We start from the raw sequence: 17,326 nt of genomic DNA, 5'->3' as shown, positions 1-17,326 counted from the left end.
ACATTTCGGTTTACATCAATCTAGTAAACAGTTTTCAAATAGTCGTTTAAGTTGTTGCGGTGTTATTATTTATTTACTGATACGATAGTACGCGGTAATAAAATGTGGCAATCGCATACAAAACGTTGCAGCAAATGTTTTATATAGCTGGTAGCATGGAGCCAAAAAGCATGGCAATTTCTCTCAATTTGCTTTTTTCTCGACCATTTGCGGTTCGTTCGCGCGATCACGTAGGCATGCTTCACAGTTGCCGCGTGTTATAGCCAAACGTCGAGTCTTGTGTGAAGTAGTGGTTTTTTTTAAAACGGGCAGACGAGTGTAGCATGTGTGAAAGTGAAGCGTCATTATGTATCGTTCGTGTTGGTTACTGTTACTTTAATTTATAGCATAAATTAAACTCAGCTGTATTTATCTGTTACTGTTGTGTTTTTATTTATCGTATGCAAATAAATATACATACATAGCAGTGGTTTTGGTTATTTACAGATTGATTTTTTACGTAACGCGCGAACAAAACGTTTTATTGTTTTTTTTTGTATTAGCATTGTTGATCGTATTATGTAAAGACTTCTTTTTGTAACCGTGCAGATTTTGATATATAGTTGCTGATCTTTCCAGACCCTAAGTAGAGGGTAAACATCAAGGGTTGATATAGATTTACCCCTTCTTGTCAACATGCATCAGACATTGCCCGTTCGTACCCTGTTTTCATACCAAAAACTCTTTTCTCGTTCAAGATTAAGAAGCACCAGTAGTAACTTATAAAAGCAAGAGCCATTCCAGATCAGATATACAATTTTTTCCATATTTTCTACTCAATAAAGTTGATTCTATCTGTTTCAAAATCGAAGTATATTAAGTGTTTGGTTGGGTTTAGTTGATTTTTTTGATCAACATGGAGTACCCCATCCAGCAAGTTTCTAATTCAGAATTACTGCATAATGGTGCAGGGGATGCACCATTGAAACAAGCAATGATAAAGCAAACAATAATCAAGGCTGAAAAAAACAACGAAAAATCAGTTGAAAATGGAGACTGTTCAGCTCATGACTGCAAAAATTTAAATGGAAATGTCATCGAAAAGACGGCAGACAAAAACGAAATAAAGAAACAAAGTTCTGAGGTTTTGGACCAAACATCAAGAATGTGTGAGAATGATTCTTCATCAGATGACAAAAGTTATGAAGGGAATGTCACTTTAACAATGGAACCAGAGCACAGTGAGGTTCCATTCAAAGCACGGTCTGAGAACGGAGATGCAGGATTGTCGAAGGACGACGACCTTCATAGACAGTCGGATGTTGATGCGGATGACAGCGACATTGAAGAGGACATGTCGAAAGGTAAATCCTTAAAGATTAATTAAAGCTTGGATACATATCCTATTTATAATGCTGAACACTTAAGCTGTTACTAATTTAAATGTTATGCCTAAGCTAGGTTAAGCTGCAGCTGCACTCGTTAAATATGCGCTAAACATTACATTAGCCACTAAAAATTCTTTCCCAATAAATCATAATCTTAACATTACAATTTATTAATAACGGGCAAACATGCTTTAAGGTTAAATAGGTTGTGCCTTTCCAGAGTTTAAAACCGCATACAAGAAGTCCCATCAGCCAAGTGTGTTAGAGTGGACAGACACTCAACATCATGATAATACAATTCATAGACTCGATGTATTCAGGAAAAGCAAGCATTTCTGTGATCTTGTGTTACAGGTGCGCCTATAATGTTAACACACACAAACCCCTTTGCGGTAATGTACTGAAAGGTCATATCAATTAATGCATGGAACAATAATCTTATAAAAGCTTAGGGGATACAATGTGACCTTTAGTTTTATAGTCACAACTTAATATCATAAATAACCAATGTATTGACAGGATATTTTCACTTTAGCATTAATGTTAAGGTATTGTAATCAGTATCTTATGTCACAATAGGTTAATTGTGTGCGCTCTTACTGCTATCAGTTTGTGTAAATACGCATAGTCAGCGAAATTTTTAGAACCGTGGACCGTGGTTACCTTTACCACATTTCCTGGTTGCTTTCAAGAAAGACAACTAATTGCATAATTATATATGGTTGGTTTTTTTATTATTGTATGATACACCAATGTTTGGTAATGGCTTTTTAAAAGGCAATTAAAATTAAACAGCTATTCAAAATTAATTGCTAAAATAGACAAAGTGACCTTAAGTACAGCCAGGGGTCAATTTAGTTCACTTTACGTGGGAAATAGCTGTTGCTCAAATTTTTTCTGCTTGTCATTAGTCTGGATTTTTCACACAAGGACATCCTTAATCGATTGCTCTTGATACTTTAAAGTATTCCTTGTGCTTCCTAGCTTTTGTTGTCTGTCATTGTCGAATGCCTGTTGACTTTAGTCTTCCCCTTAACAGTGTTTGTGTAACCCTTAACAAAGTATTTATAGAATTAATTTCTTCCACACAACTCTTTTAGCTCATTGTTAGCCAAAGGATTAAATCTACAAACTCATAACTGATTCTTTAAAATTGTCTGAACTTTTTTTTATGAATTGTCCGTTTTTTGGCTTGATTTAAAATGAACATTTAAAAAAAAGATTTTCAGTAGGCCCTATTTTGATTTTAAATAAAAAAAATTAATATATTATATATATATATGGTTAAATTGTTCCATTTTTGCCTCGGGGGAGGAAGTGATGTATTAGTGATGACTGGGTACAGTGTCAAAATTCCCCCGGCTTAAGTTAGTCTAGACGTCATATGTTTGTCCACGCGTATGCTCCATTTTGTGAGCAAACAAACAAACATAGACCTTGCTATTAAAGTCCACAACTGCGATAAGTTCAAGCACCTGGTTTACCTGAAGAGCTGAACAAACATTTGCAGGGGTTAAATTTGTCATGCGGTTGTACAAGTAGACAGTAAACCTGATGTTTTAGTAAAATTATTAAACATTAACATTAATTGGAAATCAGCTTCACGTGTCATGTGATAACACTCGTTCTAAGAAATAAATCCCACCAAAATGTTTCCAATTCTCAGGACTGTTGTTTTTCATTTTTTTCTTTGACATATTTTGGTAAAATAAACACTTTCCTTTAGTTAATGGAAATGTCTGGATTCATTCATTTATTTATAATGCATTTCATATTTTTGAGTTGTTTTTGCTGAATCTTACTTTTTTTACTCTTGTTCAAACTTTGCTGGTTTAAGGGATTGTGTGTAACTAAGTAAGTCCATCTATCATGTCATGTGCTATGTGTTTTACATCATGGTGAACTTGTTTGATTCTTTTATTTTTTTTCATTTTCCCGAAACAAAATACTCAATTAAAATAGACTGGACAGCAATGATACTTAGTGGCTGCTAAAATGGAGTCTCATTTAAAGTGATGTCACTCATTCTTCTTATTTTATAAGTAACTCAAAGAATATTTTCCAAAAGAAACTTCAAAACTTGATTAAATCTTAAAATGTGCGGTCAGGAAAGTTTTAACTAAATAGTGATACGTGATGAGCTGTGAACAGTGTTGGGTTCGCAATTTTCTGCAACGTTTTAATTTCCAGGTTGGTGGAAAGGAAATATACTGTCATCGTGTGGTAGTAGGAGGTGCTGCTCGCTCAATCTTCGACGAGCTTTCCCGTGGTGAGCAGGAGGTTGGAAACTTGTCAAGAATTCCGCTGGATGGTAGAAATGGTCTTCTTGCTGATGCTGTTGAGATTTTAATTGATTACATTTACACTGCCAAGTATGTTGTTGTGGAGAATGCTTTTAAGTGTATTGTTTCAATGACTTAGGTTGATAAAGTGCTATGAGTTTTATCAAATTTTTAAGGTATTCCCGAAAATTTATATTTTGAGCATTATAACTGTTTAAAAATAAAGTACATTTGGCAATCGTGCATTTTTGCTGTTTTTTAATTAATCTAAATACCATTTCTAGGTTGGTTATACCATCGGAGCTATTAACTGCTGTCTACAAGGCATGTCTTCAGCTTGGTGTAGAACGAGTCACGCCATTATGTAGAAGATATATTATAGCAGATCTTGAACCAGAACACTGTGTTCCTATGAGAAGGTATGCTCTATTTAATCTCTACACAATTCTATATCAATATCGCAACTATTCGGCAAGCATTAGTTTATTAAAACTAACTTGTTTACTGTATCTGTAATTCTGTAGAATTGCTTTATTCTAATCTGTAAAACAAGTTTTAACAATTAACATGTTACCTTTATCTGCAGACTTGCATCCAGTGTTGATGATATGGAATTGAAACAATATATTGATAATTACATTGAGGAAAACTTTGAAGCAGTTGCCGCTTCCAATGAACTGTTGAACCTGCCAAGAATTAAGGTTTTTGTGTAATTTATTGCCAGTAAATTAATAAATGAAATTTAATAATAAATGTATTCACCTTTTTTTTATATTCCGACAAAAACTAAACTATGGAAACTGGAGAATTTATTACGAATCACAATTTAAACTATTTGGTCATATCAAATAAGTAAACCTAATTGGCAAAATTTATTAAAGATTTTTATAATAAATTTTTAGGAAAATGAAGCTTTTTTCACCAGTTCTTGTATTTGTATCCGTCACGAAAAAGTGCAGATTTTGACTTATTTCTCTAAAATTTAAACAAAGTCCTTGGTTTTGAATAGCACAGCTGTTTTGAATAAGTGTTGTGTTCGGCCAATGTTTAGTTAAAGTAATATTTCAAACGTATCCTGGCGCTGAGTTAGAATCATTAGTCATCCCTATGTTAACAATTATGAATGTCTTACTAATCATCAGCATAGGAAGTTTCCATTCATTGAGATTTGGTTTTGCAAAGAATTAAAAATGCAACGCCCTTTCAGCATTAATGAACTACTATATAAATACAACTTTAAAAGCAAAAAAAAAGTTTTGTGGTAATATTTGTTTCTAAGCCATGTTAAGTATACTTTTTGCAATGAAATTATTTTGTTTCAATGTGAATGGTAAATAATAGCTTTTGGTACAAAAGACAAGAGAGCAGACGTGTATGCCACCCTAACTGTGTAATCTTCCAGATTGAAATTGTGATGAACCACGGAAATGGAGTTATAAGCATGTTGCTTACCAACCTTAGAGAAGGTTCAATCGGTCACACTGCCCTTGCATGGGTGCGATACATAATCGAACAGAGGGGTGAGCGTTATTTTGAGGATCTTACAGAACAGGTTAGTATTTGAATACCACGTGAAACGGCCTTCGTTAATTCATTACACTAAATGAGGTTTCTGTATTGGGACATCAAACACAGATGCCTAAATCCCAGATTTTCTTATCAGTTTTAATATCATTATAACTTCTGACACTATTGAAGAATGAAGATGGCTTTAGTTTTAAACTGAAATGTGTGAGATTAATGTTGTATCATGCATATCATGCATATGATGATATTTTTTGTTATGTTTGTAAACTTTGTATTGAAACCCTAAATATATTTTAATTCCCAGTTAGCCAGTTGTTTGGTAACTATTTTTTAAGTTTTACTAATTTTAACAAGTTCTGTGCTGTGTAATCAAGTTATAGTTAAAGTCAGGGTATGGTCCTTGCCTATTTCTTATTGGTAACACTAGCAGACAACAGTATTGATTGCCACCATTGCTTATCTTAAGACAGCTAACTGTGTTAATTAAATTCTTTATAATTTGGTTAGAATTGATTGGTATTGATATTATATTGTTGTGAGGGAAGGCAGTGCTTTATTTGTTGCCCACACAATGTGGCTGGTGTTTGCTAGTTAGTGGTTTAGAGTTCTATTTTTGTATTTTAAATGTCTGACACAGCGGGTGTTATTTTAATGGCTCATTAAACGGTTGTGTATGACATAATTAATCACACAGAGAGAGAATGGCCTTCTTTTACCTGGTACTGTGTGGGTATTTTCGGTGAAATACAAACAACTTAAACTAAAGTACATCAATGTAAAGCTGTTTTGCTGTCTGTGGTTTTATACATAGCAACAACAAAACAAGTGTAAAAACAAAATAGAAAAAAACACCGAACTGTATCAGTTCTCAATGTATTACATATTTATAATCTCTAAATGCATATAGCCTCAAGTGAATTTAGTTGGTCTATGTATGTAACTCAATCAATACATAAGACTTTGATGGGAGTTGGTTGCCAGACATGACTTACTGGAGCAACAGCCTGTATTGATTTTTTGCGCCTGTCATTATCAATTAAATCTTTTCTGGCGATTTTTCTTATTTTCTATTATTAGCCAAGTAATTGGAAAGATCTCATCTTAAAAGGCTTGTGGAACGCTAATGTTAGAATTTATGAGGAAAAAACACTAATAAAGGATCGTGGGCCACAATTTCTCCTTTATTATTGACTCACAAAGTCATGTTTATTGGGCGTTTGCTACCTCCCCCACTATTAAATATATAACTCCCTTATTATTTGCATTGACCCGCCATACTGAATTAAATAAGGTTGTCCCCAGACTACCCGTATTTACATAGCACGGACTCCTGGTTGCGCAAATACAAATCACCCCATTTATAATCAATGGTCGCATGTTTAGCTTGGTGAAGGTCGTTCAATCGTCGTTATCACTTTCGTAACGAACGGTCTGCTTGAATTACGACCGGATTAAACAGCAATCAATAATCTTTCCGACAGAGATTTTCTTCTATAGCCTGGTTCTCAAATTACTTGAACTTTTTTTGCCAATTGTTTTTTTTTTACAGCATATGTAGTAATGTGAGAAAAAATGGGATACCGTTAGCACATAAAATCCCATATTTTCTAATCGTGTTTTAACAATTACCGCCGTAGTTTTACATTCGTGAGGACTGAGTATACGGTTTCGTAATTTTAATAAAGTTCGCTTTGTTTACTGCCAAATGGAAATTTAAAAGGTATAAAAACTTAGAGACCATTTTACCCCAACCTATCTATACGTTGTTACGAAGTTGTTATTCATAGAGAAAGCTTAAATTGTTGTTGCCAACGCTTCATATTTTATTCAAAGGTCGTTTTTAATTTCCGATTTGAGTTTTGACATGAAATGTGAAATCTACCCTTTATGTTCATTTTCTCATCATATTAAATGTTCAATACGTCAAATCACATGATGTTTGTCACAAAAGATACCAATACCATGTCCTGTGCTGTATGACGCCAGTGACGCGCATATATCATCAAAGGCATAACATTTTAATTCCACAATACCACAAGTTGCTAGGTTTAAATAACCGCCATTTGACACCAGCAGCGTCAGTTTACACAAAGTGACGCGTGTCTCCAAAACAACTAGTGTAATACACGTTCGTAAAGTTCTCCAACACAGGACAAGTTATCCCACCACTTGTGACTCTATTGCCTATGCAAATGACAAAGTACAAGCCAAACAGTAAACAGTGCAACACATTTGGCCACGTACCATACTGCGCATGCAATCAGTCTTCGACCTTTAATCCCTCATATGATAAAATGTCTCGCAGGTTCAACGGATCCCACTGGATGAAATCAATAACACCCCTTCATCTGCCAGCGGCTTCCACGGCAATAATTATAATCGAAAACTATCGCATGATGAACCAAGGGATTACGTTTACGGTAAGCTATGTTTTACATTGAATGACCTCTTCGAAACATTTTGCTCTATAGATTAAAACATCGTATTTTGGGGGATTGAGCTGTTTTTGACTGACGTTTTATTAACGGTGTTATTTTGTTTAAACCCGGAATAAAACCGTGGTTTATGTTATATATATGCTTGTATATAGAGTACACGACTACAAGGGCTTACTATACTATAATACTATCACTATATTCTATATATAATTATATTTAGTAGGCTGTGCCATGCGTGTGTGACCTGCGATTTTGATTTTTATAAAATATGCATTTGATCGAGCCAAGCATAAACATTGCAATAAAAAAGAATATTCACTTCAAGCTTCATATTCAGATTTATAAACCGCTAGTTTTCGCCTGAGCCTTACCACTTTATTTTGTCCGTTTAATCGCAACTTCATAGCCCTGTTTTTAGTGGATATATACAACATAATAACATATATAGTATAGCTTTGGGTAAATTCACTAAATTGGTCCATGCTTACGTTCTGTTTCATCTCATTTATCTCATTTGGTAGTAAACCAAGAGTATTTATCAAAATTAAAATAGCGTAATGGATTGTTAAAAGATGATCCGAAAAAATAAGAGATACCATGTCCTAACGTTATCTATCTTACCCCAAACCATCGTACTTTTTACCCGATTTCGTTTTTATAAAAAAAAAATGATCAACCACTTTTTGTAAACCTTATTCTTTAATTAGTTTAATATAACAACCCGTATTTTATAATACACCTTTATCTATCTTTAAACATCTCTTTATGTACAGTTTTATGAGCGGTAATAATTGGTAAAAATACTTGTATTCAGTCGGTACTTCATAAAATACACCACAGTATTTGTTTCTAGGCAAAACCAATGGAGCCCAGCAGAAAATCCGACTCTCTCGTTCGTCATCCATCGATTCCATATCTTCCAGTGATTCCGATGACAGCAACTCACGTGCATTGTGTTGTATGGACGGCGAGTGGTCAGTTATTGCTACAACACCAGCACAGGGTTCAGGTAGGCGTGCCACTTGTTAAGCCGATATTTCTACGTGTTTATACGTTTTAACTTTGAATACGGGATCGATATTAGAGCTGGGTATTCGGACTATATATGTAAAACTGCAGTGCAAAGAAAATTAATAAAGTTTTGGATATTGCATTTTAGATTTAACCTTTACATGTATTTTCGTATATAAGTAAAAACTAAAGTCTTGTAATGTCAAATTTGAACCCAGTTGTGCTGATATCAATAAGAAGTAATTTCACCGGCTGTAAACAATACCCGGTGCGTAGTCATTCTTCAAGCGAAACAAAAACCAATTCACAACGTCGTACCAACCAAGTGGCGTTACATATCTTTACACCATTGTATTTTCGCTTTCCTTTGAAAATCCAACCTATACCCAAACAATACATCGCAAATATCTTTTCACAGATCCCTGCTTTCCGTAATTAACATTCCGTGTTAGTCGCGCACACTCCCGATTTTAACACGCCTGGAAATCGTGTGACCTCGCCCGGCACGTTACTGATACAAATCCGATAGAGATGTAAATCGTACTTAGTTGTAGGATTAATCATTTCTGTGCCTATGAACCTTGGACTGCAGCGCACCGTCCTGCGTGATCACGAATCTGTTTCGACTTGATACATGCACTATACAAATATACATACACAAATGTAACAAATCTTAGTTTTTCGTAAAATTTTCACGTAGGGGATTATACAGCTATGTTTGGTGGGTAGACAACCAAACGATAGGTAGAAACATGACTTTGCCAGACTTGAACACAGCCCATACAAACACGAACATGAGGTTACAAAACGGCCATCCAAGCATACCTTGTTTAATTTACAAGTGATTGATTCAATTTGATTGACTTCATGGTTAGCATTCAGTTGGCCCACCCTGTTATGTGTCCTCCCAAACACGCCCGCACACTACGTTATTATTCATAGAAGCATGTTTCCCACGAAACTCCCACACGTCACGTGGTTTCTTTCGTCACGATTTGCATCATTCGCAATTAGCCAATAGGAAACCAGGATTCTGCCAACGCCCCATGGTAAAATAACCACACAATTTCCAGCATACACGTCACGCTACCTGCAAACAAAAATACGCAACAAAATCGACCCGCCTCGTCTATACGTTAGTGTGGTTGCTGGACGATGTTATGCAGACTGGCATCGATAATTAACGTGTTAATTCGACAACACTTGTAGCTGGTAGTTATATTATTCTAAAAGGATGGTATTAACACGTCATCATTTACATTTTACAGTTAAGCTGGAATTTAGTTACTTTAAACCAAAAACACAAGTAGGTATATACTGTGCATTCTAAAAAGTATAGTATTTACTATTTATGATACTCCACTTTTCCTTCCTTTTGTATTGTCCCAGAGGTATATATCTTATCCCACAGTACTATATGTTAAAACCAACTCTAAAATTCCGTCTAAAATCACTTAATCATTTCTCTCCCAAATTCCTTTACCCCACGTGACCCTTATCTAACCCACAACATTTTGTTTTTCACAGACCACGTGATTTCTCTCTGTTCAGTGGGTGGGGTCCTGTGCACGCTCTCCATTCGTCTCCCGAACAACGGCCTTTTAAAGTAAGTGGAGCGTTACAGACTGCAATCAAACATTGAATTTGTTCGATTAGCAATGTCGTCTGTGTAACTTACATATGCGCTCGGTTCTACGTGAACATGTACTTAGCATTGCTTTTTTCTGCACTATGGTGAATTAAATTAATAAATGACTTTATTTTGTCTTCGGAGTATAGTTTACAAAATCCGAAAGACGCGATATTACGGTAAAACAACAGTCGTTATAACACGCTCTTAGATAAAAAAAAGTTGCAAAATTTATTTGATAATTGGCTGTAATTTCAATTTTAATATTCTTCACGCATCTTCTCAGTGGAAACGAGACAAATGGATTCGCAACGAACGCAACATCGTCTGTAAGTTCAGCTTCTACCACCACCTCATGCTCGTCGTCGGTGGCTTCTGTGAGTCCTCTTGGTCAGCTGGCTGTGGCTCGTTGTGCTGCAGGTGTCGCACAACTGCAAGGAAAGCTAATAGTTGCCGGTGAGTGTTTATAGCAATAAAGGCGTAAAGACGGAGTGTTTGTGGTGCCATGTTACGTGTAACCCTAACTTTGGACACAAGGGTGACATCATATATTTTAGGATTCTAGTTTATTGCATTAAAATGCGCTTTATCGTGCGGTTGGGTGAAAACAAAACAAGCAGAGTCAAAGTATATCCCATTCACCATTCACCAAAGTAATCATTGAGGTTCCTAATGTTTAACAACTATAGGGCTAACTGCATTAACACCTCGGGTTTTACTAAAAACTTGATAAACGATACGCTTGCATACAACAAGATTTAAAAATTGTAGATATTTTCCTGGGATGTTTTTGTTCATACGAACAAATACGCACGCTTTGCGATAAAATATCGTCGACGTGTTTAGTTTCGGTTTCTAATTCTATTTTATTCGTCTTTGAGTCACAACAGTTGAAGTGACGCAATATGCGATTGAACAGATCGCGACACCGATTCTGTTTCATATTTAAACAATCGCTCAAATTCTCAAGCTGTATCAGTTGTCGTATCACGCGTCGGAAATTCGGTAGTTTTCCGTTGACACAACATTTGGTTCGCTTTATTGGTTTATAATTAGAGCAGGCGGTTTTACAGCGGTCACTGGTCCATTATCGGATCATTCGCACTGATCTAATGCAGGATATCCGATGCTTCTTATCATGGATTGAATAGAATGCGCACAAGCCATAGCGAAGTCTACGTCAATGCATAAGTTGGCACACCCAAGCGTCTTCCTATAACTTCATTATCTCAATAAATCAATTAAATGACGCACATGAACCCGACGTTTAACCTAACGGCAAGCAAATGTTTGCTAACTGCCTTGCGTGTTTAAATGTTTTATGTTTAAGGCGAATGAAAGTAAACAAAATATCAAAAAATTGTTACATCAAAAGCAGCAATAACCGGTTGAAACCAGTTCATCGCATTCAGACCATTACTTTCCTTGCGCCTTAATCGCCCGCACAATCGTCATCAAATCCACCGCGACAGCTCAATCCCGGCCCCATCTTACACCACTTGAATTGAATTAAAACCCCTGAAGTGAAATTACTTCGTAGCCCCTTGGGATCGCACGCCGCATTGAAACAGGCGCCACATGCACGCTTTGACGTCTTGGCTTAGGAACGACTTATTAGGAAAGACACTGATTAAAAGAGTTCAGGAGTACTAAGGGGAGCTATATGCCTATGCATATAACAGCGTCGTGGCGAAACATATATATTCTGTATCTACAATAAATGAATTAACATCACCCTACTTTATTCTTGCGCTTCGAAAAAGTGTCGCAGTTCGTATACATTGTAAAACTATTTAATTAGGTTTTAACTGCGAAACCAAGAACCGTAAAACTGCTCGGTTTAGTCGTTTATTACGACACATATCACGCTACTTTACAAGCACTCCCACGGTATTGTGCAAATGACACCGCCCACAAATACAAGTCGTACCAGTGCGTATTGCCATGCCTGTTGTATACTCCCTGGCGACCAGGCGTTTATGCAGCCATGCTGTGGTAATGTACATTGTGCATGTGTCTGCCAGTTGGCTCTACTATTTTGGCAGACAGTGTTATACGCTTGAGTAGCCGGAAAATATTGATTTTTCTTCACGTCTGCGTGTCGTGGTTGTCAATTCCTTTCCCAGGGTAACCTAGTTTCGTGAAACTATATCTGTTTAAACAGCAAAGCTGGTCCTAAAACAAAGTGTTTTTAACCTACTTTCGCTAACGATTTTCCGGACTCGGTTCGGTTCTAATTCCCTTATCAATATACAGGTGGCTTTAACCAATCAGAATGCTTGGACACGGTTGAATGCTTCGATTCTTCAGCAAATCGGTGGAGTCCGATGTCTCGAATGAGCGAAAAGCGAGCTCGTTTTGCTGTCGCTGTTCTGCGCGGGCACTTGTACGCCGTTGGCGGATCTTCTGGATCACATGACCACGTCACGGTCGAGAAATTCGATCCCACAACGGAGCAGTGGTGTCACGTACAGTCGCTGAAATCGCGGTGTTCTGAGGCCTCGGTAAGCATGTATGATACCTCATGTTCTACTATAACTATAGTAGTTAAAGGCACCAAACTTTTATCGGCCTTTACGCCGAACTACTGTGCAGTAAAAGCCCCTTAACGCGTGAAACACAAGTATGTGCAATGAAACATTACCAGGTTGCCGTGTTGAACAACCTACTGTACTGCGTGGGCGGAGTGCAAAAAAGCACAGGTGTTGTTGCAATCAAAACTTGCCAAGTGTACGATCCTTCCGCGGACGAATGGAGTTACAAAGCGCAGATGCACACTGGTAATCTTATACATCAGTACATCGATGCCTTTTGTTCGATGTTTATATTTTATTCTCCACCAAATTTACAATGAGCGGTTTCTGTTAACGAGTGTACCAGTTATATAGTAGGGTGGGGAAAGACGGGAGATCTTTAGTACATAATATTCAAATATCTTTTAAGCAATTAACAACGGTCTATGGAGTCGTGAAGATACGGTTTTATAATTAATGGAGTGTTCTTTGTCTACTACCAAATGCAAGAGAAAATAGAGTGAAAACGTGTTCCATCTTCCCCCCCCCTTCTATATATGGACCAATTTATTCCATAACACAGTTGTTATATTCGTTCCGTAGGCCGAAGCTCACTTGGCGTGGCAGCTCTTGGTTCTCACCTGTTTGCGGTTGGTGGTAGCGACGGTTGGACTTGTCTCAATACAGCGGAGAAATACGACCCTGTGGCTGATCGTTGGACCTTCACCGCCGCGTTGAACGTTCAACGTCGTGGCCTCGGCATGGCAGAACATAACGGTTGGTGTATGTTTACACATGGTTTGGCAGCATGTATGAATGCAGCTTGTTGAACCCTCGTAGTCGGTAAACATGAGTGTTCTGTTTCGTACACCTCGTGCGCGCTTATGGGTAACTGAGTATAACTTTGTGGGTGATTGTTTTTTGTTTTAAAGGTCATTTCTACTCGAGCAATTTAGCGGGCGATTAAGGCGTAAAATTGTCTAGTATTATGTCCATGGACACATACGCCTATAATATGCAAACGTTGTCGAAGTATATGTCCTTTGGTTATCAAACATATATTTTTTACAGGTGCTTTATATTCTGTTGGAGGTTTTGACGGTACATCATTCTTGTCATCGGTGGAGCGTTACAATCCTGAGGAAGCAGATGTTTGGGTGATACTTCCATCGCCGCTAGGTGTCCCTAGAAACAACGCTGGTCTGGCATCGGTGAGTTTTGAGTTTTTGTTTTATAAATAAAATAAAAATCCATAAAATTTAAAATAAGATTTAATGATTGGAAGCACAGATGTTCGTGTTGTCATGATTGTTTGCAACTTAATTATCCTCGCATGGCGGGCCAACGAACGCCGTTTTAGAATATAAGTGTTCTGGTTTATACACCTCGTGCCTGCTTACGAGTTAGCACCTGTGTAACTTTTTATTATCATTTTTTCCGAAGCCAGACGGCCATAAACCCATTTACGTATATTGTGGTTTCGTATCTAAGCTGAACAGCATAAATTCGTTTATATTTAAACTGTGGCCGACGTTCTTGCGTCATTTATTTTGTTATTACAGACAAGTATGACGCATTTTGCCGATTATGAATGAAAGACGTATAAATACGGAATTTAATTTTTAGCTGCGTTTTTTTCTATAAATATATATGGATTGTCTAAATTGTCAGCCATACATTACAAATAAATGAAAAAAAAAACGCTTAAAGTTTCATGAACTAGCATACGTGATCACTCTGGCACGAAGTGCATAAAAAATAACAGCTACGTTTTATCGTTGCCCGCCACGCGAGAATACACAAGTTACATTTATGTAGAAGCATATAGTAACTGTTAGTTCAAGTTTTACCTTTCTAAACTGCAAATCATATATAATCATATTGCCCTAATTAAGCTTCTTTTTTCCCACAGTTGCATGGTACATTGTACATCGTTGGTGGTTTCTCTGGTCGTCACTTCTTGTCAACGGTCGAGGCATTAGATGACGTTAACGGTGACTGGACAGCCCATGATATACAGTCACTTGCCACAACCGAATCTGAAAGCGATTAGAAGTTCAGATTGTCCAGTATTCCCCTTCCCAGACTGTCCAGTTGCATAAATTGTACAGCAGCACCGAAACAGTCCGGCAACACCCAATTCAAAACCAGGAACTTCTAGTTAAATTTTCACTTCCAAAAATTTCTTCACTGTGTTCTAAATTCTCCTAGCCCATGTTTTAAACTCTGCAATTCACTTCATCGTCACAGATCCTCTAGTTTGACTTGTTTGTTGAGCTTGTACGTCAGCCTTGTGCTGTATTAGGTTTAGGTTATTCCGTAAAACTTCGTTCGATGCTTCACTTTGCTTTGTTTGACAGAGCGCATCGCGTGCTCCAGACACACGGCGCTAATTTTCTGTATGATGTTCCTCACTGAACGCTATCGTCCCCAATGCGACAGCACATTAAACCTTTCGTTGCAAGGTGCCAAATCTGTTTTGAGCTTCGAAAATGACAACTCTTCCGTTCACTGTGACTTACAAACAGTTTCCTTCTCCTTTCAGTGAGAACCGGTTACGAGTTCTTGGTAACTCCACCCTATTAGTTAGTTACCCGCTTCCCCATTCGTGCATCGCAGCCCCGATCTAATTTAATGCGAACTTAGGCGCCGTATTTCTGTTTTACCTCTCCCTCGGTTCTCATTATTGTCTTTTGGTAACTGTTAGAGTATTTCTGTTTCAAAATGTTACAGTGCGATAGATTTACAATAATTTTGTCTGTTATTACCCTTGGCCTACTATCGGCAAATGGAAAAAAATCGGTTGGTATCTCACAGAAGACTTTGTAAATACGAAGAAGCAACTTTTTCAACCGATGCTTAAAACGGTTAGCCATATTATGACCATTTTTGATCAAAACATTATTTGTCGGTGTTTCATTTGTAAAGCAAAAATACAATTGGAGTATTCTGCAATTTCTGTCTGGTTGTGTTTGTGTAAAAGTTTTGCCTGCCTTAATTTTGAGTTATATGCTGCTGTACCTTCGAAACTATTTAGTAAAGCCATTAGTAACATAGCCAGAGAGTTAATTCTACACGACATTTTTTACCAAGTTTAAAACAGAACACACAATAAATTGGTCAACCTATATTTGCTGCTAAAGCGTACGACGTGTTTGAAAGACAAGATAGCAAGGCTTTAATGATTGAGCACGTATTGTAATTAGCTCTAATTTTATTAAGATTTTCGCTGTAACGTAAACAAAGTCAAAAGGAACTGATTACCGATTTACTAAAGGGTTCCTTACGCGTTAAAGTTTCCTCGTGAGCGTTAAAATACTCGTTAATTAAGTGATTCTTTAAACTATGGTTAATATAATATGACTAGTCAGAAATAATGTATCGACAGTACTAGCGCTAATAGCATACACATGGAAACCGAAAAACGCGGGAAATTTAAACTCACAACGTCATTATTTTGATTAGCCGACGTCTCCCGCTTTTCATTGATTCCTCGGGCATGTAAAACGTCGTCCTTGCAACTGTATAAGGCAGTTTAGATGAAGCAACGACAAAGCTACACTGTTTGGATGAACTCAGTACAGGATTATATTTGTTTCTTCTACAAGAATTGAAGTTAAGTACTATTGCTATTCTTTAGTATTACTTAATTATTAGTTATTATGTTATTATTTAGTTATTTAATGTTACTTTATTATAAACTAGTATTTTAATGTACTTACACTTAAATCCAACTATTTATGAATATTTTACGTATGTGTAAACCTGTATGTGCCTTGTGATTGGTATTTTTGTTTTATTTTTAATCTATTTTAATATTAAACAAACTTACTTTAGGAACTTTTGCTACGGTTCTTAAAGGGCCTAAACACACCCCACGTCACTTTTATTTTTTATGGTAAATTCATAAAGCGACCGTTTTATTAATTCCAAAAATACTTTGCTTATTAAAATTGGTCCAGTATAGGCGGAGATATTCGTCCTCAAACAGTGATCTCTAGCGCTATCTTTTTTTACTACGAGCTCCGTGATTGTGACATAGGAACGTACTAGTCACGTGACTGATTCATTCGTAAAAGCGAAACCTGCGTTTTTTTTGTGCTTTTTTGCGTTTTTTTTGTTCTCTCGTTTTTCGCTGAAAACACTGCCTCTCGCCTTTCTGAATGAGAGCGGCCACGCTTCAACAATTTTGTCACGTGGGTAGTACACTTCTCAATTTTTTTCGCCACGCAACTTTCAAATCAGTTTTTTGAATTTCACGGTGTTTGAGCTGGAATATCTTTGGTTATACAGAACCGATTAAAACAAGTAAGGTGTCGTTGGAATTAGAAAAACACACTCTATCGATTAAAGCGAAGTACATTTGGGGTGTGTTTAGGCCCTTTAATTTTGTTACAATACTCGTCATTCGCGTCGTGACGTTCGCTGCGTTACGTCACAATACGTCTGTATGACATCGCGTCATAACCGCTTCGCAATCGCTCGCGAATATTACGTCATAGTACGGTTCACGCCAGAGAGCGCACGTTTGTGACGTCACAATGCGGTTTCTTTTATA

The 17,326-nt window shown here is 36.9% G+C and overlaps 1 protein-coding gene across 2 annotated transcripts; it reads left to right on the top strand.

Annotated features, from left to right (window-relative positions):
• Window positions 1-232: 232 nt before the first annotated feature.
• On the top strand, window positions 233-15,723 carry LOC149731815 (uncharacterized). 2 transcript variants are annotated; one of them, XM_089885116.1, is made up of 15 exons: window positions 237-1,343; window positions 1,588-1,721; window positions 3,558-3,739; window positions 3,934-4,068; window positions 4,236-4,350; window positions 5,052-5,201; window positions 7,482-7,596; window positions 8,468-8,623; window positions 10,153-10,231; window positions 10,542-10,711; window positions 12,512-12,759; window positions 12,903-13,035; window positions 13,372-13,545; window positions 13,840-13,979; window positions 14,681-15,723. In XM_089885116.1, exons 1-15 carry the CDS (start codon window positions 896-898, stop codon window positions 14,819-14,821), a joined length of 2,520 nt encoding a protein of 839 aa, XP_089741242.1. In that variant the 5' UTR covers window positions 237-895; the 3' UTR covers window positions 14,822-15,723. The 2 variants fall into 2 exon arrangements, 1 of the variants encoding a protein (XP_089741242.1); XR_016385721.1 differs by lacking the exon at window positions 12,903-13,035 and having other exon boundaries at window positions 233-1,343.
• Window positions 15,724-17,326: the final 1,603 nt, after the last annotated feature.

This window comes from Ciona robusta, chromosome 9, assembly GCF_009617815.1.
Source record: "Ciona robusta chromosome 9, ASM961781v2".
Taxonomy (NCBI): domain Eukaryota; kingdom Metazoa; phylum Chordata; class Ascidiacea; order Phlebobranchia; family Cionidae; genus Ciona; species Ciona robusta.
Note: the sequence above shows the minus strand (reverse complement) of the source record. Positions and strands in the feature narration are given on the sequence as shown.